The following is a 25,766-nucleotide window of genomic DNA, read 5'->3' as shown; positions in this document are numbered from 1 at the left end:
CCTCCCTGTGTCTGTCTCTGCAGGACGATGCCGAGACCATGAGGGGGCGGCTGCGCTCGGAGCGAGTCAACAGCCTGTTCAGCGAGGACGAGCTCATTGAAGACTATTACGACCAGCCCGCTGCCAAGTAGGGACCCCTCCTCCTGCTCCTACTCCCCCGCGTGTGCATGTGGACCGGTCAGGCGGCTGACAGCAGCCTCGGAAGGGAGGCAGTGCCGAGCATTACACATGCAGGCCCTTGGAGATCTAGCCTGGGCCGGCAGATCCTTGGCTACTTAAAAGCACCTCGTTTCTCACGCGAGCTTGTTATACGCATTACTTTGGGCCAGACGCCGCTCTAAGTCCGGAGCCACCCCTCTGAAGGGAGTGGCGCGACTCTGGATTTACCCTGGCATCGCTGAGAGCAGGATCTGGCCCTTTGCATTTGATTTTACCCAAAGGACCCGGCCTGGCTTCGGCCTGTCCTAGCACAGGGATCGCCACGGCGTCCGCCGCTGTGCAGGCCTCTGCAGACTCCCCTAACCCTGAGCAGCTCAGAGCCAGTCACCCTCCCCTCTCCACACATCCCTCCCTCCCAGGCAGGCTCAGGCTGCTGGCCGCCCATTCAGCAGACCTGACCAGAGGGGCAGCAGAAGCCCTGGCCGGTGTTTGAAGGGAGCCTCCCTGCTCCCTGAAACCTGCAAACAGCTAAGTGCTGCCTGCTGTGTGCTGTTCTCTTGCCCTGCCTCCCTTCCCAGGCCTGGCCCGGGAGGACTAGCAAACTGGAGAGGCCTGGATGGCCGGGCTGCCTCCTTGTGGAGTCTCTGTTGTATGTGGCCTGCAGCAGAGAGGTGGGGGCGAGGATTGGGCTCGGTCTGTGGGGGTGCTGGGCACTGCAGGAGAAGGGGAGGGTATGCAAGCCTCCGGTGATGGTGGGAGGAGATCGAGTGTAGGAGCCCTGGGAGCAGACGGGAGCCAGAAGGAGCGGGAGGGGGAAGCCTGTTGCAGCGCGGATCTTTTCTAGAGGTGTCTCTTCTAGTACTGAGACCAGCCAAGAGAGACCAAAACAGCTTGCTTGTCCTTGCTACCGAACTTGTTAGCTCTCCTGTTCTCTTTAATTTGGTTCCATTTAATTCACTTTGGAAGTGAATTCAGCTAAACCGAATTAAAGTCACTTTAATTCAGAGTCAGAGCACCCGCACAAGGATTTAATGCTGTTTAACCAATCTGCTTTAAATTCACACCTTTAGTTAATTTGAATGAACTTTCCTGAGGCCACATCTACACTACAAACGTACGTTGACTCCAGTTCCGTCAGCAGACAGCCACTGCAGTCAGTACATTGTTTGTGAGTGTGCCTACTTGGCTCCTTGTTTCGCTGGAGTATGTGCTTGCTCTGAGTGCTTGTATCCCACCGTGCAACTTGCCACCATCCAGCGCTCTGTCTTTTGGGAAGTTTTGGCAATGCCTGATGGGACTGAAATGAGTCGCACAGCGGTGACTGGGAGCATGGGGTCAACTTCCCAGTTTGCAACTGTCTCCAACCCATAATGGTATCTGTATCCAGGACCGGCTCTAGGCACCAGCAAAACAAGCACCTGCTTGGGGCGGCACATTCCCAGGGGCAGCACAGCAGCTGGTAGCAGTTGTGGAGGCGCAGCCGGGCCCGCATGGCCTCAGCCGCGCAGCGCAGGGCATCTGCAGCACGCGGGCGCCGCTCGCCACCTCGGCCAGGTTGTCGTGGCGGATGTCACCCATGTCGATGAGCAGGCGCAGCACCCCGAGGCTCACCCCCTTCACCCGCAGGATGTCCGGGGACGAGCACGCGGGAAATAGTCGCTCTTGGCCACCAGCACCGACCTGTGGGCTCGGATCCGCCAGCCGGACAATTCAATTACCTGGTCCGGCTCCTCCAAGACCAGCTGCTGTGGGCTCCAGGGCTGCGCTCCAGCCTGGGGACAGTAAGTGCCAGGCGGCGGCCAGGCGATGTCGCCTCCTCCTGCCTCGGACTCGGACGTGCCTTGTTAATCTCCCACTGGCTCTTCACCACTCGGCTGCAGGAGGAGGCTGCTCCGGGCCCCCGCCCCGGGCAAACTGAAGCACAAGGAGGAGCTGAAACCGCAGGGAGCTTGCAAAGGGAGCGCGGCGCTTTCCTCACCCCCTCTCTCCTCTTCCACAGCTGATGCGCTCCCTTCCATGGAGCCGGGCTGCTGCTGGCTGCCCTTGCTTCTCTCTGCTTCCCTCAGAGCTTTCCCCAGTGGCCCTAGCTGCTGCCCTGCTTCTCCTCAGAGCCTTTTAGGACAGGTCTTTGCCTCACTGATATTCCCATCACTTGGATAAAGGACACAGGATAGGACTGGGCTCTCCATGGCTCTATAGCAGAGGCTGGACCTGGCTAATGTCCCCCCCCACACACACACACTTCCAGCTCAGCAGCACAGTCAGCCACCCCTTCGCCTTCCTCTTCTCCCCCCTCCCTTTTTCCTTTTTTTCCTTTGCGGTTTAAGGTTGAACGTTACTGTGGGTTTTCCCTGCTCAACTCTCCTTCTTGGCACATGGTAAATTTCAGCCTTGTTTCCAAGCCTGGCCTCCTCTCCCATGCTGACAGCAGAAAGAGGTGTGGGGCAGCCGTCCCTGCAGCCACTCGCTGCTGAACTTTTCAACTTGACTAATTTCAACATTGGTTAGGTCTCTGTAACCATCATATGCTTGCTGCAGCTTGATTGCTCAGACTTTCCATGAGTGACATTGACAGATCAACGTATAGTAATAAAGAATCTCACTTCCTGTTCCTTGGGGGAGTTGGATTTTTTTTTCCTGGCGCAATTTAATTTTTTATGAGCCTTTTTCCTTTTTTTCCCCTTCAGAGTAAGCGACACATGTTCTTTAACAAGTGAAAGATCACTGAGTTTTAACAGTTTTGATGTACCTAGATGTTCGTATCAGCCTGCATGCATCTCCCAAGATCCGTTTGACTAATTGCGCTGTTTTATTTCAGCTCAAAGAGGAGCTAAATATTTTCCTTGGACTTTCTGCTCTGAAATTTGCAGCAACAGAGTCAACTAAACATGCTGATGTGTGATTATATGCTGCGATTATTGCCCCAATATGCAAACATGTGTACAAGCCAAAAAAAAAGGGGGGGGGGGAATTTTTTTTGCTTGGGGCGGCAAAAAACCTAGAGCCGGCCCTGTCTGTATCCATAATTTTTGCACCTTTCTGCAAAACCCCACAAACCCGCACGGCCATCCTTGCTGTCTGCCATTTCTGACAGAAGTAAGGAGCCGGCACAGCTCTGCACTACTGCCATGAGCGTTGCAAGCACAGGGCGCACGATCCTGGAGTGTGTATAGAGCTGCAAGAACCACCAAACGAGTGGGGAACATGACGATTTCTTGGACGGCAGACGGCTGTGGCACATAACGAGAATCAATTCAAGGTTGTTGGGGGCATTCCTGGAGCAGCTGCAGGTGGTGGAGTGCTGCTTCTGGGTCTGGGAAACAGGCCCTGACTGGTGGGATCTCATTGTAATGCAGGTTTGGGATGACAAGCAGTGACTGCTGAACTTTCAGATGCGCAAAGCTACATTCCTGGATCTCTGTGCCAAACTCGCCCCAGCCCGCCAGCACAGGGGCACCAAAATAAGAGCTGCATTGACAGCGGAGAAGCGAGTGGTGATTGCACTGTGGGAACTTGCAATACCAGATTGCTACTGGTCAGTCAGGAATCAATTTGGAGTTGGGAAACCTACCGTAGGGACCGTTGTCAGGCAAGTGTGCAGTGCCATTATATGCCTCCTGCCACGCAGGACTCTTGACTCTGGACAATGTGCAGGACATAGTGGATGGCCTTGCACCTAAGGATCCCGAACTGTGGTGGAGCGATAGAGGGCACGCATATGCCTATTATGGGACCCGACCACCTGGCCACTGAGTAGATGAACAAAGAGGGCTACTTTTCCGTGATTATGCAAGCGCTGGTAGATCACCAGGGATGTCCGTGTTGGACGACCAGGGAAGGTGTATGACGCTCGCATTTTGAAGAACACAGGCCTGTTCAGAAAGCTACAAGCAGGGGCTTTCTGTCCCATCCGGTGGATTACCACTGGGAATGTTGAAAAGTCAATGGTGATCCTGGGGGACCCAGCCTACCCTTTCCTCTTTTGGCTCATGAAGCTGTACCTTGACAGCACCAAGGAATGATTCAGCTACCGGCTCAACAGGTGCAGAATGACAGTCGAATGTGCTTTTGGTGGTTTGAAGGGTCGCTGGCATTGTTTAATCACAAGATTGGACCTCAGCGAGAAAAAGATCCCAATGGTTCTAGCTGCCTGCTGTGTCCTGCATAATATCTGTGAAGCAAAGCGGGAAAAGTTTCCATCAGGGTAGAGGGCAGAGGTGGAGCAGCTGTCTGTTGACTTTGAAGAGTTAGATACAAGGGCTATTAGAAGAGCTCAATGCCCAGCTATATGGCTCAGGGAGGCTTTGAAAGACCCCTTTAACAGTGAGCCAGAGCAGTGTGTGTTGTAGTAGTGTGTTCTGCCTGGCCCTGCCCTTTTTGTGGCCTGGTAGGAATCGTACAGTGATTGCTGTATATGTAGGAATATAACATTGGCAGTGCACCTGTTAATTTTGTTTGTGAATGATCCTGTGAGTTGTGTCATACTGTGCAGTAACAGGTAACTGGTTGCTTTCAGAACTGCGGAGCACTCAGCAGCGGACTAGTAAAGATGAATTATGTTCCAAATAATAGAATTTTATTCTGTAACAAAATCAGTGCCCAAAAAAGTGCAATTTTAAAACAAATACATTAAAAACTTAATAAAACTTAATAAAACAAGAGAACAGAACTTATGAAGGGGAAACCGTGGCCTTCACAGCTCAGTGTATGTGAAGCTGTGATTGTCTTTAATGTCCCCCCCCACACGTCCTTCACAATGCGCTTGTTGCAAGAAAAAAGCCATGAACAACAGGCACCTCTCTACGTAGCATTCATTGACCTACAAAAGACCTTCGACACGGTTAGCAGGAATGGTCTATACAACATCCTGTCGAAAATTGGCTGTCCACAAAAACTGCTTTCCCTATGTAAGGAGTTCCAGGAGGGAATGAAGACAACTATCCAGTATGAAAATGAACCATCGTCTGAGTTTAGCATTGATACTGGCATGAAGCAAGGCTGCGTCTTAGCGCCAACCGGCTTTGGCATCTTCTTCTCTATTCTTCTTAAGTATGCTTTTGGAAACGATCAGTCTGGCGTACTAATTGAATCGAGGATGGACGGCAGCTTGTTCAACATCAGACAATTCCAGAGCAGAAGGCAAGTCACCCAAGTCGCTATTCGGGATCTGCTCTTCGCAGATGACGCTGCATTCGTCTCTAACTCACCTGATGAATTGCAGATCATGATGAATAAGTTCTCTGAGGCATGTATCAAGTTCGGCCTGGTAATCAGTATCAAGAAACCAGTTGTCGTGTCACAGGGCACCAACATCCCACCTAAAATCTACGTCGGTAATGAAGCTCTGGATAACGTGGATCGCTTCTGCTATCTTGGCTCAACTCTAACCAGCTCACTTAGCCTGGATAGAGAACTTGATGCCAGAATCTGCAAAGCCTCTGTCACCTTTGGCAAACTTACCTCACGTGTCTGGAACAACAAGCTGCTGGCCCTGACTATCAGGCTTGTGGCCTCGGTCCCCTCCCTTACGGCTGTGAAAGCTGGGTCACGGGAGTGGAGATTGAACAGCTTCCAATCTCAGAATGGGTCCCTACAAGCCTCTAGATCGTCTGCTGAAGGCACTGCTGTATGGCCAACTCAAGACCTGCCTGCGACACAGAGGAAGGCCAAAGCTCTGGTACAGCAACAAGGTCAGGCAAGGTCTCAAGAAATTCAGCATCCCCCTGACAACTGGGAGAGCCCTGCCCACAGCCGCTCCGTTGGGAGAAGCCGCATCAAGGCTGGTGCAGTCGTCGCGGAGAGCCATCAGGAAGCAGAGTGTGCTCCAAGCTCCATCCGACGAGTGGAGCTGTAGCCGCTGTGGGAAGGTTTGCCGCTCGTGCATTGGGCTCTTCTCCCACACCACCGTCACGCGCCATTGACGGACTGGCTTCGTCGTGTTTCCTTTAGTCTGTCAAGATGTTGGATGGCCGGTAGTGCGCCGACCCCTGACGCCGTGTGAATGTGGAGGGAGGGCACAGGGAGGTCCCGATAGTGAGTTCTCAACAGGTTGCAAAGGGAGGTGAGCCTGGGACTGTGGAACCTGCAGGTCCAGCAGGGTCTGCAGCATCTGTGTGTGCTGCCTGGGAAGCCCCATTGTGTCTTGGTGCCTCCCACTCTCTGTTTCCTGCTGGGACTCCCGGGCCTTTCTCCTCTGCACTCTCCGCTTCTCCAGGCTGTCCGCCGTGTTCATCCTCCAGGCCCTGTGCTCGCGGTCCAATGCAGCGCTGGCTGGTAGGGTCTCACTGAACATGTCATCCCGAGTCCTCTTCTTTCTCCTCCTCATCTGGCTCGGGCGTTCCACGGGTGTGGAGGGGCAGACCTTGAAGGCCGCAATGGCAGCAGCTGAAGAGAAAACACACAGAGGTAGCATTGCCAGCGTGATCACTACAGAAAATGAAACTTAAGATGCCGAACTCACTCCCCTAAAGCTTTAAGCACTACAGTCTCACTTCTGCTTGGGATTTCCAGTCACAGCACGAGCCCTGGTGAGTACGGCCCACCAGGAGCTGGGGAAATGAGGAGGGAATTGCTCAGTTGCATGATTGCAGCGGTATTGGGAAATAGCACTGAATACTGGCACCGTTTCCCTCAGGCATTGGTGGTTTCAGCTGTTATCTCACTCCTGAAGGCCACAAAGGCAGAGAGAGCACAGCTGATTCTTTCCCGGGTGTCTGGCTGGTGAGTCTTGCCCACATGCTCAGGGTTTAGCTGATCGCCATATTTGGGGTCGGGAAGGAATTTTCCTCCAGGGCAGATTGGCAGAGGCCCTGGGGGGTTTTCGCCTTCTTCTGCAGCGTGGGGCACGGGTCACTTGCTGGAGGATTCTCTGCACCTTGAAGTCTTTAAACCATGATTTGAGGACATCAATAACTCAGGCATAGGTTAGGGGTTTGTTACAGGAGTTGGTGGGTGAGATTCTGTGGCCTGCGTTGTGCAGGAGGTCAGACTAGATGATCATAGTGGTCCCTTCTGATCTTAAAGTCTATGACTCTATGATGCTGCCGCCCCAAAGCCGCCCGGGCCCGTGTGCTGCTAGCCTGTGCACACCAATGGTGCCTGCTGAAGTTATCGCTGGGCCTCGTGGGAAAGTGTCCTACCGTCGAGGAAGAAATAAGGCAGCCCTCGCTAGAAACCTTCAGCAGAGGATTGCAGAGTACCTCCATGGACGTTTTATTGAGCTCTCTCAAGAGGATTCAAGGGAGATCCCTGTGCACATAAAGAAAAGGCTCTGCATGCCCCCCCCCCCCCCGCCCCCATCCAGAGGGGAATGAAAAGCAGATAGCAATTCTTCCTCTCTTGGTAGTATCACTACCTCTCCTAGCACAAGTAAATTAATAAGTCAGAAGATGTGTCCTGCTGCTTTTGGGGGGAGGGGTCTCCCTGTAATTGAAAATTTATCTACACACGTACCCCTGTGTTGGGCTCGCCCGTGCTCGACTGGGGGGACAGGCTGGACTGCGGTGGAGTCAAAACCAGGCCCTGGCTCTCTGTGTGGCTGGATCCCGCAGTCGCCTGTTCCCCATACTCCTCTTCCCCTTCCTCGCCCACCACTTCCTCCTCCTTGCACGGGCACGTTCATGGCACGGGCCTCTGGCTTGGGTTCCTCGGAGGTGTAAACGTGGCAGGTCTGCGCCTCAGCACCCAATCGATTGTTGGCCTCCTTGGCCTTCTGGTCTGCCTGCTGCAGCTCCTTGGCTTTCACGGGGCACTGCAGCTGGGCCCTGTTCCACCCCTTCTCCTGCCTCCCCCGAGCAATCTGCTCATAGACGTCGACGTTTCTATGGCTGGTTCGCAGATGTGCCTGCACAGCCTCTTCTCCACACAGGCCCAGGAGATCCAGTATCTCCTGTCCACTCCCAGCAGGAGCGCGTCTGCAGCTCACTCAACAGCGGAGAACTGCTAGGTGTGCTCGCCAAACCGGGCCACCAGGAAAAGGAATTCCAAAAATGTGCGGGGCTTTAAAAGGGAGGAGAGCTTCCGGTTTCCGTGACCCCTGGGCAGCGGAGTTCACAATGGTGACCAGAGCGGTCAGCGCTGGGCATTGTGGGACAGCTGCTGGTGGACAGTTAGGGTCAACGTAAGGAATGCAGTATCTACGCATGCACTGCGTTGAGCTAAGTGCATCAAGTGGGACTGTACGCTGCTCAGCGAGGTGTGTTACTATGGCAGTGTAACAGGGCGCTTATGTCAGTGGGATACTAATTGAAGTGTAGACACACACAACTAGGCCGACATAAGGTGCCTTGCGTTGATCTGACTTTGTCGTGTAGACCAGGCCTGAGTTTCCCTGTGTAGACAAGCCCTAGGACACACTGGCTTCTGTGTTGGCCCCCGAAGTCTTACTAGACCTGGGTCAATACTGCAAAAAAGCTGTCTCCACCATGGAAAGCGCTCTTGTTTGCGTGCTGCTAACCTGCTCCCGAGTGAATGGGGCTCACAGGAGGCCTGCATGGGGAGAAAGCGTCGTGTATCTGTATGGGCCTGAACGCTAATGCCGGATGGGTGGGGGCAGCCATCCTTCGCTGAGTGTCCACATTGTGCCAGGCAAATGGACCCCGGTAAACAATCAGTGTCTGTTGTCTAACCCCGTCCCTTTCCTTAGGGGGAGTGTGGGCTCAGTGGTTAGGGTGCTTGCCAGAGACCTAGGTTCCATCCCCTGCTCTGTCCCCAAGTGCTTTGCAGAGGAGCAATGTGGCTTGTTTTAGGCCACGCCGCTGGCCAGTGACGGGAATAGAACTCAGCTGTCCTGCCCCCAGGCCACACTGCCGCTCTCCAATCCGCACACTGAAAACCACAGCCAAAGGAGAAGATTGCTTAGTTATATGCAGTGAGCAGGGGGAATCACTAAGAGCAGTAAAATAATTTCCCATCGCCCAAGTAATTTGTGGTCTTAGTGAGCAACTGAGAGCAATTTCACATAATGAAATACCAATTCATTTATTTGCCGGATTCATTTAGCGGTGAAACAATTTCTGGGTGTTCTCTGTAATTATAGATACTTTGTGTCACTTTGGCTAAGCATCTACAGAGAAGGAAATAATTCCCCAGAGTAAAACCTGTTGGGGTGTCTGTCCATGTGTTCCACGTCCGTCTAGACATGAGCCTGAGCTGTGAGGTTTGGATCTGGATTTAGAAGTCCGGATTCAGGTTGCTGGGCTGGTCCATTAAAGGGAGAGGGCGTGATGCAAAGCCCCACTGAAGTCAGTGGGAATCTGTCCCTTGACTTCCCAGGACTTTGGATCAGGCCCCCAGTAGCTAGTTGTGATGCTGGGCTTTGGGTGTACGCGTCTCTGGAACTCAGTGGTGTGTGTGACACTCGAGGGTGTGGGGGAAGGAGGAGGGAGGCAAGTTGCTGTGTTTGTGGGAGGCATCTGACCACCTCCACGCTAGCTGTTTGGGGTGTGTTGTTGACTGGAGCTCGAGTCTTGGAAGGATCCGTATTCTCCAGTGAGTGTGTTTCACTGAACTTGCCAAACTAGGTTATGCAGCTTTAAAGCTCTCTGCCTGCATGTGCGAATGCACCCAGCCTGCCCTGTGCCATTGCTGTTGGGGGGACACACATGGGGGGGGGGGCGCTGCAGCCTGCAGGAGCCTAGCTGCTCTCTAGTTCTATCAGCACAGAAGCCATTGCCGAGGGGCACTCGCCCACATGCCAGTGGCAGATTGGCAATGGGTGAAGGAGATGTTTGTGGCCAGCTCACTGATTCAGGCCCATGCCCAGACAGTGCTCAAGGGCTGTTGGGTGATCCAGGCCTGCGGGAAGCTGGCTGGAACCATTAGGCTAATAAGGCTATAGCCTTAGGTCCTCCTATTTTTTAACCCTACTGGCCAGGCAGGGGGCGCCGGGGCCGGACAAGGCGGGGAGCTTGCTCACGCAGCCCTGCTGGAGTGCTCCTGCCAGCAGGAAAGGCAAAGCAGCCCCCCCATGGCTTGGAAGGAGCTCAGCCCACAGCCAGCCGGTCTCCCCGCACTGCAGGAACACATTGCCAGGGATCCGGTTAACACTGGTGACCGGACACTAAAAATCCGGTTACCACGGGAACCCGTGCCAGCCGTGGGTGTCGTTCGGGCAGGCATTGCCCCCCCCCAGCACCCCCAACCCAATTTCTCCGGAGCTCTGCTTAGCTGTCAGGGAGGGAAGAGGCTCCCTCTGTCCCTCTCCTCTGCTGAGGCTGGCAGGCAGCTCCAGGACGCTGCCTCCTGGGTCCTAGTGCCTGTCACCGTCATCTTCTGTGTGTGCTGGGTCCAGTTTCTGGACAACTGGTGAATGCCTGTGTGGGGGCAGGGCAAGGGGGTGGCAGGGGGAAGAGGCAGTATTGTTAGACCCGCAATAGAGGGTTTTTTTTTACAGGATGGGGAGCAATCCACATTGTAGCAGGCTAAGATAGAAAGACTGGCTGAATAGGCAAAAGGCAGGTTCTGTCCATTTGCTGGTTCTCTAGCAGTTCAATCCATCATAAAAGTACCTCACATTTGATTTCTTTTGAGTTTCGTTCCAAAAACTTAAAGCTAAATCAACCTGAAGTGAGTCCTCATTTTTCTGCCCCAACTTAAACTAACTTCTTTCCAGAGTGGAAAACGTTGGATAAGCGTGGAATGTGATTCGAGAAGGGAATGAGATCACAGGCCAATTCCTGCTGACAGCAGGGCCCCCGGGGGGAGGGGGACGAGCCCCGGCCGGGGCTCCGCTCTCCCCCCGGCGGCCAGAGTGCCGGGGGGAGGGCGCCGGGGGGGAGGGCGGCCGGAGCCCTGGGAGGAGGGCGGAGAGCCCAGTCGGGGCTCCGCTCTCGCCGCCGGCCGGGGGGAGGGCGCCGGGGGGGGAGGGCGGCCGGAGCCCTGGGAGGAGGGCGGAGAGCCCAGCCGGGGCTCCGCTCCTCGGCCGGGGCTCCGCTCTCCCTCCGGCGGCTGGGGGGAGGGCGCCGGGGGGAGGGCGGCCGGAGCCCTGGGAGGAGGGCGGAGAGCCCAGTCGGGGCTCCGCTCTTGCCGCCGGCCGGGGGGAGGGCGCCGGGGGGGAGGGCGGCCGGAGCCCTGGGAGGAGGGCGGAGAGCCCGGCCGGGGCTCCGCTCTCCCTCCGGCGGCCGGGGGGAGGGCGCCGGGGGGGAGGGCGGCCGGAGCCCTGGGAGGAGGGCGGAGAGCCCAGTCGGGGCTCCGCTCTCGCCGCCGGCCGGGGGGAGGGCGCCGGGGGGGAGGGCGGAGAGCCCGGCCGGGGGGAGGGCGGCCGGAGCCCTGGGAGGAGGGCGGAGAGCCCGGCCGGGGCTCCGCTCTCCCTCCGGCGGCCGGGGGGAGGGCGCCGGGGGGAGGGCGGCCGGAGCCTTGGGAGGAGGGCGGAGAGCCCCGGCCGGGGCTCCGCTCTCCCCGGCGGCCAGAGCCGGAGCGCCACGCCGCCCCCCTCCAGGTGCCGCCCCAAGCACAAGCTTGGTGGGCTGGTGCCTGGAGCCGGCCCTGGCTGACAGTCACAACTGTGTAGCCTTATTGACTTCAGGGAGAACAGATTTTTGCACAAGAGTAGATTTTGGTCCCTTCTGCTTTTTCACACATGGTATAAGCAGAATCTCATTCACTTTCCTCCCCTAAACTCTGAGCACTTTAAGGGGAAAAAATAAGCAAGGTCTGCTTGATTTACACATGCAAACAAAACAGGAAGCTCTCCCTACATTCTACACCAGCCTTAAACAAACACCAGACCTGATATAACAAGGGTGTCACTACAGCAGCCTTGGTTGGACTGTTCTTTTGAAAGATCCTGAATGGTTCTTTTAAGATGTTGATTTTCAGTGAAGTCTATTTGTTCAGGGGGGCAGAGAACACAACAGGGAATAGCTCTGTTTTGTCAACTCCTAGTCATTCAAAAGCTGAAAGGCTTTAGATTAAGTTTGTTTAATGTTTGTACAATGATTTTGAAGAGCTAACATAGTACAGAAGTGCTAAATATTATGACTGGGCAACCATCTAAAGATCTGTGTCATAGAATCATAGAAGATTAGGGTTGGAAGAGACCTCAGGAGGTATCTAGTCCAACCCCCTGCTCAAAGCAGGACCAACAGCAACTAAATCATTGTCACTTCTAGCTCTTACCTTTTTCTTACAGAAAGTTTAAAACAAACAAATGCAAACCGTAGGGGGCTGGTGCTTTAAAAACCTCATGTGAGAGCTGCTGATCACACATTCTAGAATAGACAATACTTAGTCCTGCCATGAGTGCAGGGGATCGGACTAGATGACCTCTCGAGGTCCCTTCCAGTCCTACGATTCTATTCTATTATTCAAATTGTGGCAGAGCGATTAACTACACAAACTGGGTATCATCCCACAACTAATATTTGGGTTCAATGTCAAAACAGTAAGTCATTGTTCTCAGCCAGTGCAACACCGGGAGGCAGCTTTCAGAGCAAGACAGCCTAAAATACAATGCCACCCAATGTCATTTCCCCACTCCTACTTCCTCTTCTTCAGTGGATTTTACACCTGAGTGGCTTTCTTTTACATAATAAAAGCTGGCTGCCTCCCAGACTGGCTATGTGGCGTAGAGGCCATAGCTTGGGGGAAACACCTGCAGGGTTTGGCTTTGCAGTGTGCATGTGGGGAGCTGAGGGTAGAAGCACAAGGTGGAAAGAGGTGAGCAGGAGGGGGACTGTTGCAGTGTTCACCCTCATACAGACATGCACCCCCCTCAATTCTTCAACAGATACTTCTGAGTAAGAGGTAGCAGGAGGGATGCTATGCTGTCCTTCTCTTAGGCTGCCTTCCTCCTAAGTATCATAGAATATCAGGGTTGGAAAGGACCAAGGAGGTCATCTAGTCCAACCCCCTGCTCAAAGCAGGACCAATCCCCAGATAGATTTTTTGCCCCAGATTTTTAAGTGGCCCCCCTCAAGGATTGAACTCACAACCATGGGTTTAGCAGGCCAATAATCAAACCACTGAGCTATCCCTCCCCCCAAGTGCAAGCAGGATGCCGTGCGGGGCTGTCCTGAGCCGCCTGCTGTTGCTGCTCACCTGAGACATCCCACACCCTGCATGGGGCTGTCCCAAGCCACTTGGCTTTGCTGCTCACCTGAGCCTCGTGCCCCGGACTGACTGCTGAGCCCCACAGCGCCTGGCACTGGGGCTGTCCACCTGAGCCCCATGCCACCCTGGGCTGACTGCCCAAGCCCTGTGCTGCCTGGGATTGGAGTTGGGGCTGACTACCTGAGCCCCGTGCTGCCCTGGGCTGATCGCCTGAGCCTGGCACCGCCCAGTGTATGTAGAGAAATGTTTGATGACTTCATCATTTTGGTTGCAATATGTCGTTCGTACTTTGGCCTTTCCCTCCCATTAGCCTTAGGTCCCTCAGAACTTTCATCCGGCCCTGCCTCTAGGGCAGGAACTTCCAAACCCACCGCAGCGGCCGTCCCCTCGTCGGCAGCCTCAGCAACGGATCAAGACCTGTATGGTCCCGGGAGAGCACGGACCCCTTCTGGGCAGTGCGAGGGCCCTTTGGGGGCAGGGAGTGATTTTTTTCCCCTACCGCTGCCTGTGTCCTATGGATAAGCAGAGCATTTCAGGGTCCGGCGCAAGGAATTCTGAGCCTCTTCCATTTAAGGTCGACCGGAAAGTGCCTGGTCCTTAGTGGACGTCGTGGCTCAGCTCCCTTACTGGGCTGTCAGGAACACTGCTCGGGGTGGGGGGCTTTGGAGAGCCGGGAAGGCCCATAGAGCTGTAAGCAATTGCCATTTTTCTATCAAAGTCTCGGGCGGAGAGAGGGGAGAAATAGGCTGGTTTTGTGCTTGTCTCGGGTGACAGGCTGCTGTCACTTTGATTTGCAGACCCCTCTCCTGGTAATTAATCATCAGCCCCAACCATAGGTGTGGACTCCGTGGTTGCTCCAGGGCTGGAGCACCCATGGGAAAAAAATGGTGGGTGCTCTGCACCCACCAGCAGCCCCCCTATCAGCTCCTCTCCCTCCCCCCCCAGCGCCTCCCGCCTGCCGGCGGCTCCGCCAATCAGCACCTTCCCCTCCCTCCCAGTGCCTCCCACCTGCCATGGATCAGCTGTTTAGCAGTGTGCAGGAGGTGCGGGGGGGAGGAGTGAGGGCGGGAGGCACTCAGGGGAGGGGGCGGAATGGGGCAAGAAGAGGCAGGGCAGGGGCAGGAAAAGCAGGGTGGGGCCTTGGGGGAAGGGGTGGAGTGGGGGCAGGGCCGGGGGCAGAGTGGGGGACGAAATCGGCACCTGTGACCCCAACTACAGACCCCAAGTGGAGGTGATGTGCCTTGGCTATAGTGGAGCACATGGTTAGATTCCAGCAGAAGACCAGAAGCTGCCTCAGCCACTCTGGGGGAGCGACCTGGGCGGGGGGAGGTGAGCAGCCTGTTTGCTCTAGTCCTGGAGAGGGACCTCAGGGAGATGGGCTGTGGCAGGGTGGAAGGGAGATGAGGTTTGTGGTCTCCACCGCAAACACCAGACGAACCCACAGGGCTGGGCTCTGTCTCTCTCCTTCCTTCCCTCTCCGTGAGGTCTGTTGTGGTGGCTCTGAATGGCTCCCAGATGTTCTTTGCAAATCCTCCCTGTGCTCCTGTCCTCGCCTTAGAGAGCAGGCCTGGCTCTTTGTACCAGCTCCAGCCAATGAAGTCACAGAGTTACATCAGGGATGGATTTGGCCCCTGCTTGATCCCACGTGTGTCCGGGCTCACTCGCCCCTGGCCCCAAGCTGACCCCTTTGCTGCACCCGCTACTGGAAAGGAGGAGCCATGCCCCAGAGACTTCTCCGCTGAGAGATCCTTTGGTGCCCAACCAGCCCCAGTTCTCCTTGGAAAGCGTTGTGAAATTCCAGCCCCATCTCGCATTACTTACCCTACCTGTGGCTGCTGTTCCTTGGGCTTGGCTTATCCAGGAGGGGGAGCCTGGTGATTCTTGTTTCAGATTTATGTTGCAGTAGTATACAGAGACCCCATTCGGGATCAGGGCCCCCCACTGCGCGGGTCATTGTACAACTCCTGCACACACACTAAGTCCTATCCCTGCCCCCCAGCCAGCACTGCTGCTTTAAATCAGACCCTGGGCTCAGGGTAATACATTATCCCAAGGACAAGGAATGCGGGCAAAGTCTGTGCGTGACAAACAGGCTTTTTTGCATTTTGGATGAGGGGTGATTGCTGGGGCAAGAGTGTGAAGTGCTCTGCTTGCACCTGGCTTTAGCCAGCCCTGCCCATTAAGGGGAAGGAAGGTTCTTCTCTATCTCAGACACTGATCCTGGGGCTACAGGTATGGAGAGGAGACAGGCAAATCCGGAGAGCGGAGGGTGGTGGGCAAGTCACAGCTGGGGACCCTTTTGACCAGCGGGGTGCAGACTTTCTGATCTGTTAGCTGCCTGGTTAATGGGCTGCTCCTAACCGCATCTCCCCCTTTGCTCCTGCCCTCAGCGACAGCAGCTGTTGGAATGACTATGGCTTGAGCACCCTGCAGTCCAGCGACACCGTCTCCTCCCGCAGCTCCAGCATGCACAGCGGCAGCACAGAGGGGTTGGACGCCTCCACCCAGCTCTTGCCCATCATCAAAGCCGGGTGGCTGGACAAGAACCCGCCCCAAGGGTGAGTAACGCTCCGAAGGGCGCAGCCTAGGAGACTGACTCTGGAGCAGGGGATTGGTGATGTCGGTGTGAACTGGGTCCCCCCCAACTTGGCCTGTCAATGCCTAGAGAGGAAGGTTCCCCCATCCCCCGAGCCGTCTCCCCACATTTCGTGGGCTGAATGAGAGAAATCTTCCTGTTTAGCTATTGATTTCATCACTGCACCCCCGCATGACCTCCCTTTAGTCCTATCGATTGCGTTAGGCTCGGGGAGCCGTCAGGCCAAGAGCAGCCCGGAGGGTCACACGCAGCCTCCGGCCGCCCTTGTCTGTCACTCTGAAGGGCAGCAGCACCCGGAGACTACGGGTCCCAGCATGCCTCGAGATGGAGGGGTCTGCAGTCTGCAGGTGGCAGCGTTAAAGAGGAAGGCAGTTGCAGCCTGTGCCCAGAGACAAACTGAAGTGCAGCCCTGAGATTCCTGGCAAGTTGCCACTTGGGCCCTGGCTTGTTTGGACAGATCCTATGCCCTGGGCTACAGTTGTTCTGCTTTATCCATTTCCTCCTCGCTCCGTTGAGGGCTTTGATTGAATCTCTGCTGTGGAGATGCTGGTATTTCCCTATTGAACGCCAGGCGTCAGAGACTGCTGAGCTTTTATGAATGGCTGGCGGATGGCACTTCCTCCCTGTTACCCAACAGCGATGCCTGGGTTGGCTTATTAATGGGAAGCCGGGAAATCGCACTGCTCCTGTAAGTCAGCTGGTCACCCCGGGGAGGGGAGCAGCCCTAGGCTAGTCTTAAAGGGCCCATGCTCCTAACTTAGGGCATGTCTGTACTAGCGGAGAAGCAGTACCTAGGCAGCTGATGGTTCGTGTGGCCGCTCTGTGCTGACGGGAGAGAGCTCTCCCATCAACATGATAAAACCAGCACAACGAGCGGTGGGTGCTTTGTCAGCGGGAGAAGCTCTCCTGCTAGCACAGCGCTGGGCACACTAGTGCTTATGCCGGCGAAACTTACGTCGCTCAGGGGTGTGGGTTTTTTCACACCCCTGAGCGACATAAGTTTTGCCGACATAAGTGGCAGTGTAGCCATGGCCTTAGAAGATTCTCCATGGGAGAGGGAGGGTTTTTTGTTGTTTGCAGTGTTGTTGTAGCTGTGTCGGTCCTGGGATTTTAGCAAGACAAGGTGGGTGAGGTGATGTCTTTTATAGGACCAACTTGTCTTGGTGAGAGGGACGAGCTTTTGACCTACACAGAGCTCTTCTTCAGGTCTGGGAAGGGAACTCGAAGTGTCACAGCTCCGTACAAGGTGGGACAGGTTGCTTAACATAAGGAGTTAACACATATGCTAAGGCAGTGGTTCTCAACCAGGGTACGCATACCCCTGGGGGTACGCAGAGGTCTTCCAGGGGGTACATCAACTCATCTAGATATTTGCTTAGTGTTACAACAGGCTACAGAAAAAAGCACTAGTGAAGTCACTACAATGACTTGTTTATACTGCTCTATAGACTATACACTGAAATGTAAGTACAGTATTTATATTCCAGTTGATTTATTCTATAATTATATGGCAAAAATGAGAAAATAAGTAATTGTGCAGTACTAGTGTGCTGTGACACTTTGTATTTTGATGTCTGATTTTGTAAGCAAGTAGTTTTTAAATGAGGTGAAACTTGCGGGTACGCAGGACAATCAGACTCCTGAAAGGGGTACAGTCATCTGGGAAGGTTGAGAGCCCCTGTTCTAAGGGACCATTCAAGGTGAAGTAGCTTGTTAACATAGGACTGCAGTCACAGGACATTGGCAGACTTTCTGTTGTGTTTGCTTGGCTGAGGGCTTATCTACACTTGAAATGCTGCAGCTGCTAGCCACAGCTGCGCTGCTGAGGGGTGTAGGTAATCCACCTCCCCGAGAGGCAGTAGCTAGGTGACAGAAGAATTTTTCCATCAACCTATGGCTGTCTATACAGGGACTTAGGTCAGCTACACAGCTCAGGGGTGTAGATTTTTCACAGCCTTGAGCAACGTAGTTAAGCCGATATAATGTTTTAGTGTAGACCAGGCCCTAGTAACTAACCTGGGGTGTGTGTCTTGGGACTCGGGAGTTTTCCTGAGGAGGAGGAAGTTGTGTGTGTGTGTGTGTGTGTGTGTGAGAGAGAGAGAGTTCCCATATTAATGATTAATCTAGCCATAGCTATTGTGAGATCAGGCCCCATGAGGTAAATATTTTACTGCCTTCACAGAGCAGTGGGAAGCCAGGAGCTGCCGGGTTGATTCAGAGCATGCTCTGTCTAGCCAGTCTCCTGCTTCTGATGGTGCCAGTTGTTTCATAGGAAGGTGCAAGAAAGCCCGTAACACACAATGCCCAGAGGGGACGGTGGGTCCTGGCTCCCTGATTCTCATGGAGCATGTGCACTGGCCCCAGCCCTGGAGCCGGTGAGAGAAGCCCAGGGGTTGCTCTAACTTGTGCCAGCTCTCCAAGGGACTGACTACAGCTGAGAATAGATTGCCAAGTCTTTTGTCCCATTCCCAACCCCAGCATGCTGCCCCACCTTGGGGCAAGACTGGGTGTGTTGTAGGGACCGGCTAGGGCTACACTGGCTCTGTGTCCATTGAGAATGTCCCTGTGTTGGGGAGAGTCTCAGCCGGCCCGATGTGGCCGCTGTCCTGCTCCATTGCACCACCTGAGTGACCCAAAGGGGCAAAGGAGTGTAGAGAATCTCACCCAGGCAGTGTGATTTCAGCCTGGACCCTGAAGCGAGCGGGGAGCTGTTGGAGCAGTCGGAGGACGGGGGGTGTGGGTGCTGTATGTTTCAGGGCTCGGGCTGTGGCAGCCTGCACACGCTGAAGTCTGGAGAGACTGGGGGACAGTGGTGGTAATGGAGTCAGAGCAGGGCCGTATACACGCTCGGCTGTGTACCGGACGCACGGAGAGATCGCTGTATGTTTTGCTTTCAAGGGATGGTTGATTTATTAGCCACTCCCATCCCCCAATAAAGCGTCTTGTTCAAAGGTCTCCTGCTGGTGGTGGAACTGTTGTGGCAACCTGTTCCCTCCCTGTCTTCCCTGAGCCCACAGAGCTTAGGCCCCTGCCTTATGGCTAGTGTCTTTTAAGGGTGGCTTATGCACCCTAATACACGTATCAATCTTCCTTTAAATTATTCCTGAGAAACTAGTTGTGATTGCACAGTGCTGTGAGCCAGACCTGAGCTGACAGAGCCGGCTAGTGAAACTGACCAGAAAGAGACAGCAGAACTCACCAGCCGAGAATCCCTGCCCATATGGCCTGAGATACAGAGAGTGAACGAACGGGCTCGCAGGCGCAAAGCAGCCTGGCTGGCAGTCTATGGTGGGGTGAGCGGTGGGGAGAGCAGGCTTTTACAATGTACGTGTGTGGGATTATGGAGCCTGGCCTCGCCAACTGGGAGCGACGGCATCACGTTGAGGGTGAACTTGCTGGCTGCTCCGTGCCCAGGCAGGTTCGGGAACGGGAGAGGGGAGTTCTCGTTGTCCATGTGACACTGAGGAGGCCCAGATAACTCTTGGCAGGGCTGGGCCAGTGGAAAGCACTGGCTGAGCAAAGGCAGTAAGAGGGAAATTGGGGAATGGGGAGGGATGGTGGAAACATCCCCTAGAGCAGGGATACAGTAATTCCTCACTGAACGTCGTCCCGGTTAACCGTGTTACGTTGCTGATCAATTAGGGAACATGCTCGTTTCAAGTTGTGCAATGCTCCCTTATAATGTCCTTTGGCAGCCGCCTGCTTTGTCCACTGCTTGCAGGAAGAGCAGCCCGAGGTAGCTGGTGGGGGCTTGGAACCAGGGTGGACCGGCAGCCCCCCATCAGCTCCCTGCTCCCCTAAGTTCCCTGTGCAGCAGCCGCCCAGCAGGCTATCAATTACCGGGCAATTCAGCTGTCCCTCCCCCCACTGCCGTGTGCTGCTCCTGCCCTCCTGCTTGCTGTGCGGGGGGGGGGGGGGGGGGGGGCGCTAAGGTCAGGGTGTCCCCTTCCCCCCGCTCCTGCACCCCGCTTACCCCATCTCTATAGAGCAGGGCGGAACATGTCAGGACTCAGGACGGAGGGAGCGTGCTGGCAGCAGCTGCTGTCTCAACTTGCTGATCTACTTTAAAAGGCAATGTACGTAGAGTGGGGTCAGCGTACTTAAAGGGGCAATGCGCGTCTCTCTCTCTCTCACACACAGTGTGTGTCTCTGTCTCTCTCTGCCAAGCTGTGTCTCCTCCCTCCATTCGTGCTGCTTTGTAGAGTGTGAGGCTACATTAACAACAACGTGTTAACCCTTGAGGGCTCAGCCAAGTGCTAGTTCATCATTTAGCAGTAAGGCATTCCCTGGGAAATATCCCACCCTCTGACTCCACCACCTCAACCAAGCGTCACAATCATCATTGCTGTGGACAGTATTAAATTGTTTGTTTAAAACTTATACTGTGTGTATATATATATATATATATATATATATATATATATATATATATATATATATATATATATAAAAAATAGTCTTTTGTCTGGTGAAAAAAATTTCCCTGGAACCTAACCTCCCCCCTATTTACATTAATTCTTATGGGGAAATTGGATTCGCTTAACATTGTTTTGCTTAAAGTCGCATTTTTCAAGAACAGAACTACAACGTTAAGCGAGGAGTTACTGTACTCAGAGCTCAGTGGTTCAGGAGCCAAGTTAGCAATCAGCATTACCCAAAACAGTCCTGTGAATTCATTGTTTCATTTACTCTAGTACTATATAGTCAGATTTAAACAGTATGATGGGAACTATTTAGTGCCTATATCTCTACATATTATTCTCACAGCAAGATGACTGGCCAAGTATTATTTTATCAACTACAGTGGGCTTATGACATAGTAAAAGCATCCGAATTGGTTAATAACATCGATTGGTTAATAATTCAATCACGCCATGTTCTACTCTCCTGTGCTCAAAGAGCCGCAGGAGCAAGGGCCCCGGAGCCTTTGTAGAAGTGGGGGAGGGGTGGGGGGGGGGCAAGGCCAAAGTGGCGGAGGAATTAAAATAATTCTTAAATACCCCGCAGAGTATAGCTGTCACCTAAATAGCCAGGATACACAGTGTAGCCACATTATCATATTGAAGGTATAATTATAGTACGGACAGATAAAAAAAAATAAGACAACTTTAGTTCTCAACACTGCTGGGGGGAGGAGGAGATTTCCAGCCCATTCCCATCCCGAACTCGCAGGATCCGCAGCAGCACCCATTTCACCCCCTGCTTGGCCCGGGTCCCAGCCCCAGGGACTGCTTTGTCCCTTAGGCTTTGTGCCCAAGGCAGCAGCTACGTGTGGCGCTGCTCCTCCTGCAGGGGGCGCCCGCTCCTACTGAGCCACCTCTGGCCAGCTGCCAAAGCCCCTGCAGTCAGGTTCCCTGGGACCCTAGTGCACAACGCTTCCTTAGGGCTTAACCCCTTCCTGCCCGCGCTACAGCCGGAGGGACAGGAGGCGGCTGGACTATGTTAGTGGCCAGCAGCGGCCTGGAGGCTTTAGCCACCTGGAGGCCCTGTGCGGGTGGGAAGGGATTGGAGCTTCTTCCAACCATGGGGGAGAAGGGATGAGCTCTGACGAACCTTCCCCCCTCCACCCGCACAGGGCCGAAAGGCTGCTGCTGGCCACATTCTGGGGAGCACGTGACCCCACGTGCCCCACCCACGTGTCGCCTCTATGATCATGTCTTTCCCACAGCACATATGGGAAAAATGGGGGGGGGGCACGGTTCCCTGGCCCCCCTGGTTCCCCAGTGCACGGGAGACACATTTTCCCCACCCCCGCACTGATCCATATGACGGCTGCTCTGGCCTGCTGCTTGCAAGATACCAGCCTGCGTTTAAACAGCTAGGCGGGGGGCAGGTGGGCAGGGGTCTATACTATCAAGCAGGAAAAGCATGTCTGTGTGTCTATACGATGCGTCTCTATTGGACTGTATCCATCTAGCCCGCCCTTCCTATGCCGTCCAGCTGGGTACGTTGCAAGTCCTTTGGGGCAGATTACCCCGGTGCGTGTTTCTCAAGCGTCCATGCTCTTACCTCCTTGAGCTTGGCTCGCTAAGGGAGCAGTCAGGAGCCCCTGCATTCCCCGCTGGCACTGCTAGCTTGCCAAGGCTAACCAGCCGTTCCCATCCCGTTACAGCTCATACATCTACCAGAAGCGCTGGGTGAAGCTAGATGCCGACTACCTCCGTTATTTTGACAGCGAAAAGGTGAGTGGGGAGGCAGGCTGGGCCAGTGGGTGGGGAGGGCGCTAGCCTGGCCCTTGAGAGCTCTGAGTTCAATGACCCGCTCTGTCACAGACTTTCTGTGTGACCGTGAGCCAGTCACTTAGCCTTTCTGGGCCTCAGTTCCCCATCTGTACAATGGGAATACCAGCCCCGCCCTGCCATGTGGAGGAGAAATGCATTAAAGGTCGTGCGGTGCTCAGATACTGCAGTCGTGGGGCTGTGTAGGTACCTAATCTAGATTGTATGTCTTTGAAATCTGCCTCCCAGGGTGGGACTGACATGTGGTTTGGAGCTTCCCCCAGGGATGGGGACGTGCTCTTCTGGTTCGGGTTCCCCTCTGCTTTCTAGAAACCAGTACAGAGTGATAATAACTTGCATCGCACAGTTGGGCTGTGAACTAGAGCTCCCAAGCGAAGCAGCGCTAGGCCTGGTCAAAAGGTGGAAGGGAGACCCCCCTGCAGATCCAGGGTGATGTAAAGAGTAGCGTTGATGCTGCAGGCGGTGGCGTTCTTGTCTCTGAGTCAGCCCAGGATTGGCGCAGGGATTCTCATCTGCTTGTAGTCATGGAAGGTTACACTTACTGCCAGAGTTGGTGTGGAATGCAGCCACCTCTGGGGTGGAAGGCAGTAGAAGTTTTTAACAGCGCACAGGAATGCTGGGCACTGCTTTAGTACAGGGAGTGGGTAAGGATACCCTGTCCAAGAGGGACTGAGGTTAACAGAATGGGGCTGAGCCCCCTGCTCGAGTGACGGTGCTGGGGGGGTCTCTCTGGACTATGGGTAGGGCTGATGTTGGCAGTGATGGGGCGCTCAGCCTCAGGTAGTGCTAGCACATGGGTGTTTCCTTGGGTCTGTTACCCTCCTGCTGCGTCTCTGGGGGGGTGGTTGTGACCCGTGTGACTCTCTGCTGCAGGACACATACTCCAAGCGCTTCATTCCGGTGACCTCAATAGCCCGCGTGGCCAGCATCGGGGACCAGAAATTCGAGGTGATCACTAACAACAGGACCTTCGCCTTCCGGGCTGAGAGCGATGGTGAGTGCGGGGAGCCCCGCAGTGTCGCTCGTGGCACGGGTTTCTCCAGGGCTGGCACCTGTAGGGTGGGGAGAAGGAAGCAGAGAATAGGGAAGCAGCTGCTCCTCTTTCTCCCGCCTGCTTTGGGGAGCTGTTCAATAACTGAACCCCCTACGCTGGTGACGGGTAAGAGATGTGGGCGCTCTCAGTCCCTCTGTTCCCTTGTATGTTGCTCAGGCTGGGGTCCCCAGGGACAGGCGCTTCCCCCCCAGCCGTGTGGGGAGACCATTCCACAGCCTGGTGGACCCCACTGGCAGGAGAGGGTTCCCAGGAGTCAGCTGTCATTTCCCTTTACTCACTCCGGTCCCATTGCTCCTGGTTATTGCCCACTGACCCCTCCGCCCCCCACCTCAGTAATCCCTCTCCCTCCTGATGATCATACCCCGAGGATGGCACCACACCCTCCCCACCCCTTCGCCCTCCTTTAGCTGAGCTTTGGCTCCGTCTTCTTCCAGCAAGTCACCCTCGGTCCAGCCCAGCAGCTAAGAGCTTTGGGGGCAGTGACCGAATTTCCCGCTCTTTCCCCCTGCCTGGCCCCCCAGAAGAGCCGGGGGGGCAGCTTCCTGCTGAGCAGCGAGGGGCGCTGGAGGGGCACTCCCTGCCCGGCGGGTCGAGGCCGCTGCCTCTCTACGCGGCCAGCCCTTGCTGCTCTGCAGAGCAAAGGGCCAAGCTGGAAATCCACGCTCTCGCCCCCCGGCGCCCCCGCATGTGTCCCCAGTGAGCGGGGGGGCCTCTGCCCAACGTGCGCACCAGCTTTGGAGCTCCTCCTCAGGTCTGATGGCAGGCCCGGCTCCCAGCTGACCCCAAGCCCCGTCTGCCCTGCAGCGGATCGTAACGAGTGGATGAGGACCCTCCAGCAGATGGTGGACGAGCGGAAGTTCAAGGGCTTGAATAGGATATCCCTGTTCCAGCCGCCCACGGGCGCCTTGGACTCGGTGGACAAGTGCGGGCTGCTGGAGCTGCGGGGCTTTAAGAACAAGCTGTACGTGGTGGTGGCTGGAGATAAGGTTTTCCTGTACAAGAACGCTGAGGTCTGTATCCGCGGAGGCTGTCTCCTTCCAGGGGTATTGAAATGCAACAGCTCAGACCCCTGCCAAGGGACGGGGGCTGGGGTCACGGCCCAACTCGAATCGCTTCTTACGCCCTTCTTTCTCCTCCCACTTCCCCCTCTTCCTTCATGCCATCCCCACTTCGCTCCTTGCCTGCTCCCGCCCTCCTCCCCTGCGTCCGCTCCCTCTGGGCCCTTTCCCTTGGTCTTTCCCTGGGGCCACCAAGAGAGTTTGTGAGCAAGGTTATTATGAGCCATAGGAGCGGGAGCAGCTAGTGCCCGACCCTGGGTCCCCATTGTGCTGGGAGCTGCACATTCACAGGCTCGAACACTACGCGCTCGAACTGGACAAGGCAGGCAAAGCGTGCGGGACGGACGGCTCATTTTACACATGGGCAGTGGAGGCAGCGGGTAGATGAAGGGTTGTGCCCGAGGTCCCGCAGGGAGTCAGGGCAGAGCAGGAAATGAACCCGGCTCTCCGGTCCAGCCCTTTGACCCCCGTAGTCCCATCCGTCCTCCAAGGAGGTGTTGGGAAGTGGGGATCAGACTAGGAGTTTACTCCCTCCGCGCAGAGAGGTGTTGCCAGCTTTGCCTGTTACTTTGGGGTACACTCATTTATTCGGGTTACTCTTCGGGAGGGAACGGGGGTTCTGTAATTCTATCACTGTACTGCTTGTGTCACTTGGGTTCTCATACGGAGCTCTACTTCTCCCTGCTGCAAGTTCCCTCCCAGTGGAGCTATCCTGCAGGACCTCGGTTCCCCAGGGCTGGGTTCTTCCAGCCCCAGACTCAGACGAACACACACACATTAACAGAGCGTGTCTGAGCGGACCGGGTTAATCAGCACTCCCAAGCTGACCCCATATATCTCCCTGGACTCAGCAGACTGGGTCGAGCAGCACTTCCAAGCTGTCACCCGCATATGTCCCAGGTTCAGCACGTCCCTATCCCCACTTTCACGTTACAATTGTCTGGTAGTGACCCACTTGATGAGCAAACCCCACAGGATTTTTGGGCGCTGCAGGGATCTTTTAGCTTAGGTACGAGGAGCGTTGCTGCAGAGCGAATGAGGAAACCAAAACACACCCCTGGAGGGGCCGGGGCGGGGGAGAGGGGAAGTGAGAGAGAGAAGCAACCAGCTTAACCATGAAAGTTATTTATTGCTGGTAATAACCATAGGGGAGCCAAGCAAACAAAACTGTTATAATATTAAATCTAACTTATATTTGATTATAAAAGTCAGGTTTAGAAAACTATAACTGATCACACAAGTCAGGGTCAGAAGGCTATACCGAGAGAGAGAGAGAGCTGGATTCTCACCATTCCGTGAAGCTTGAATCGATCGGGGGTCCCCGGTGATGGTGGTAGCTGAGGGTCTGGAGTGCTGGAGACAGGCAGAGCCCCCAGAACGACCAGTCAGGAGAAAATGAAGTCCCAGTGGAACTGATGCAGATTTTGGATCCAGGCATCAGAACACTTTCCTGAGCATGGGTAGGGGTTTTTGTAGAAAAACAACAATGGTTCAAGGGGGATCACTAGATTTGTTTATGTGTAAACAAGGGAGATACCAAAGTTGTTTTGTTCAGGCTAGACAATGGGAGCTGATCATTCCTGGCTTTGGGCGGTGTTCCTTGGAGGGAG

General features: G+C 54.9%; 1 protein-coding gene across 1 annotated transcript in view; it reads left to right on the top strand.

The window, feature by feature from the left end:
* Window positions 1-25,766, top strand: part of ARAP1 (ArfGAP with RhoGAP domain, ankyrin repeat and PH domain 1) — a 232,725-nt gene that overhangs the window by 150,939 nt on the left and 56,020 nt on the right. The window contains exons 6-10 of the mRNA XM_065423386.1: window positions 24-127; window positions 15,600-15,767; window positions 21,918-21,987; window positions 22,918-23,038; window positions 23,903-24,108. Coding sequence (XP_065279458.1) covers window positions 24-127; window positions 15,600-15,767; window positions 21,918-21,987; window positions 22,918-23,038; window positions 23,903-24,108 — 669 coding nt within the window. The remainder of the gene's footprint in view (window positions 1-23; window positions 128-15,599; window positions 15,768-21,917; window positions 21,988-22,917; window positions 23,039-23,902; window positions 24,109-25,766) is intronic.

The sequence above is a fragment of the Emys orbicularis genome, chromosome 1 (assembly GCF_028017835.1).
Source record: "Emys orbicularis isolate rEmyOrb1 chromosome 1, rEmyOrb1.hap1, whole genome shotgun sequence".
NCBI lineage: Eukaryota > Metazoa > Chordata > Testudines > Emydidae > Emys > Emys orbicularis.
This window is presented reverse-complemented; position numbering and strand designations above follow the sequence as displayed.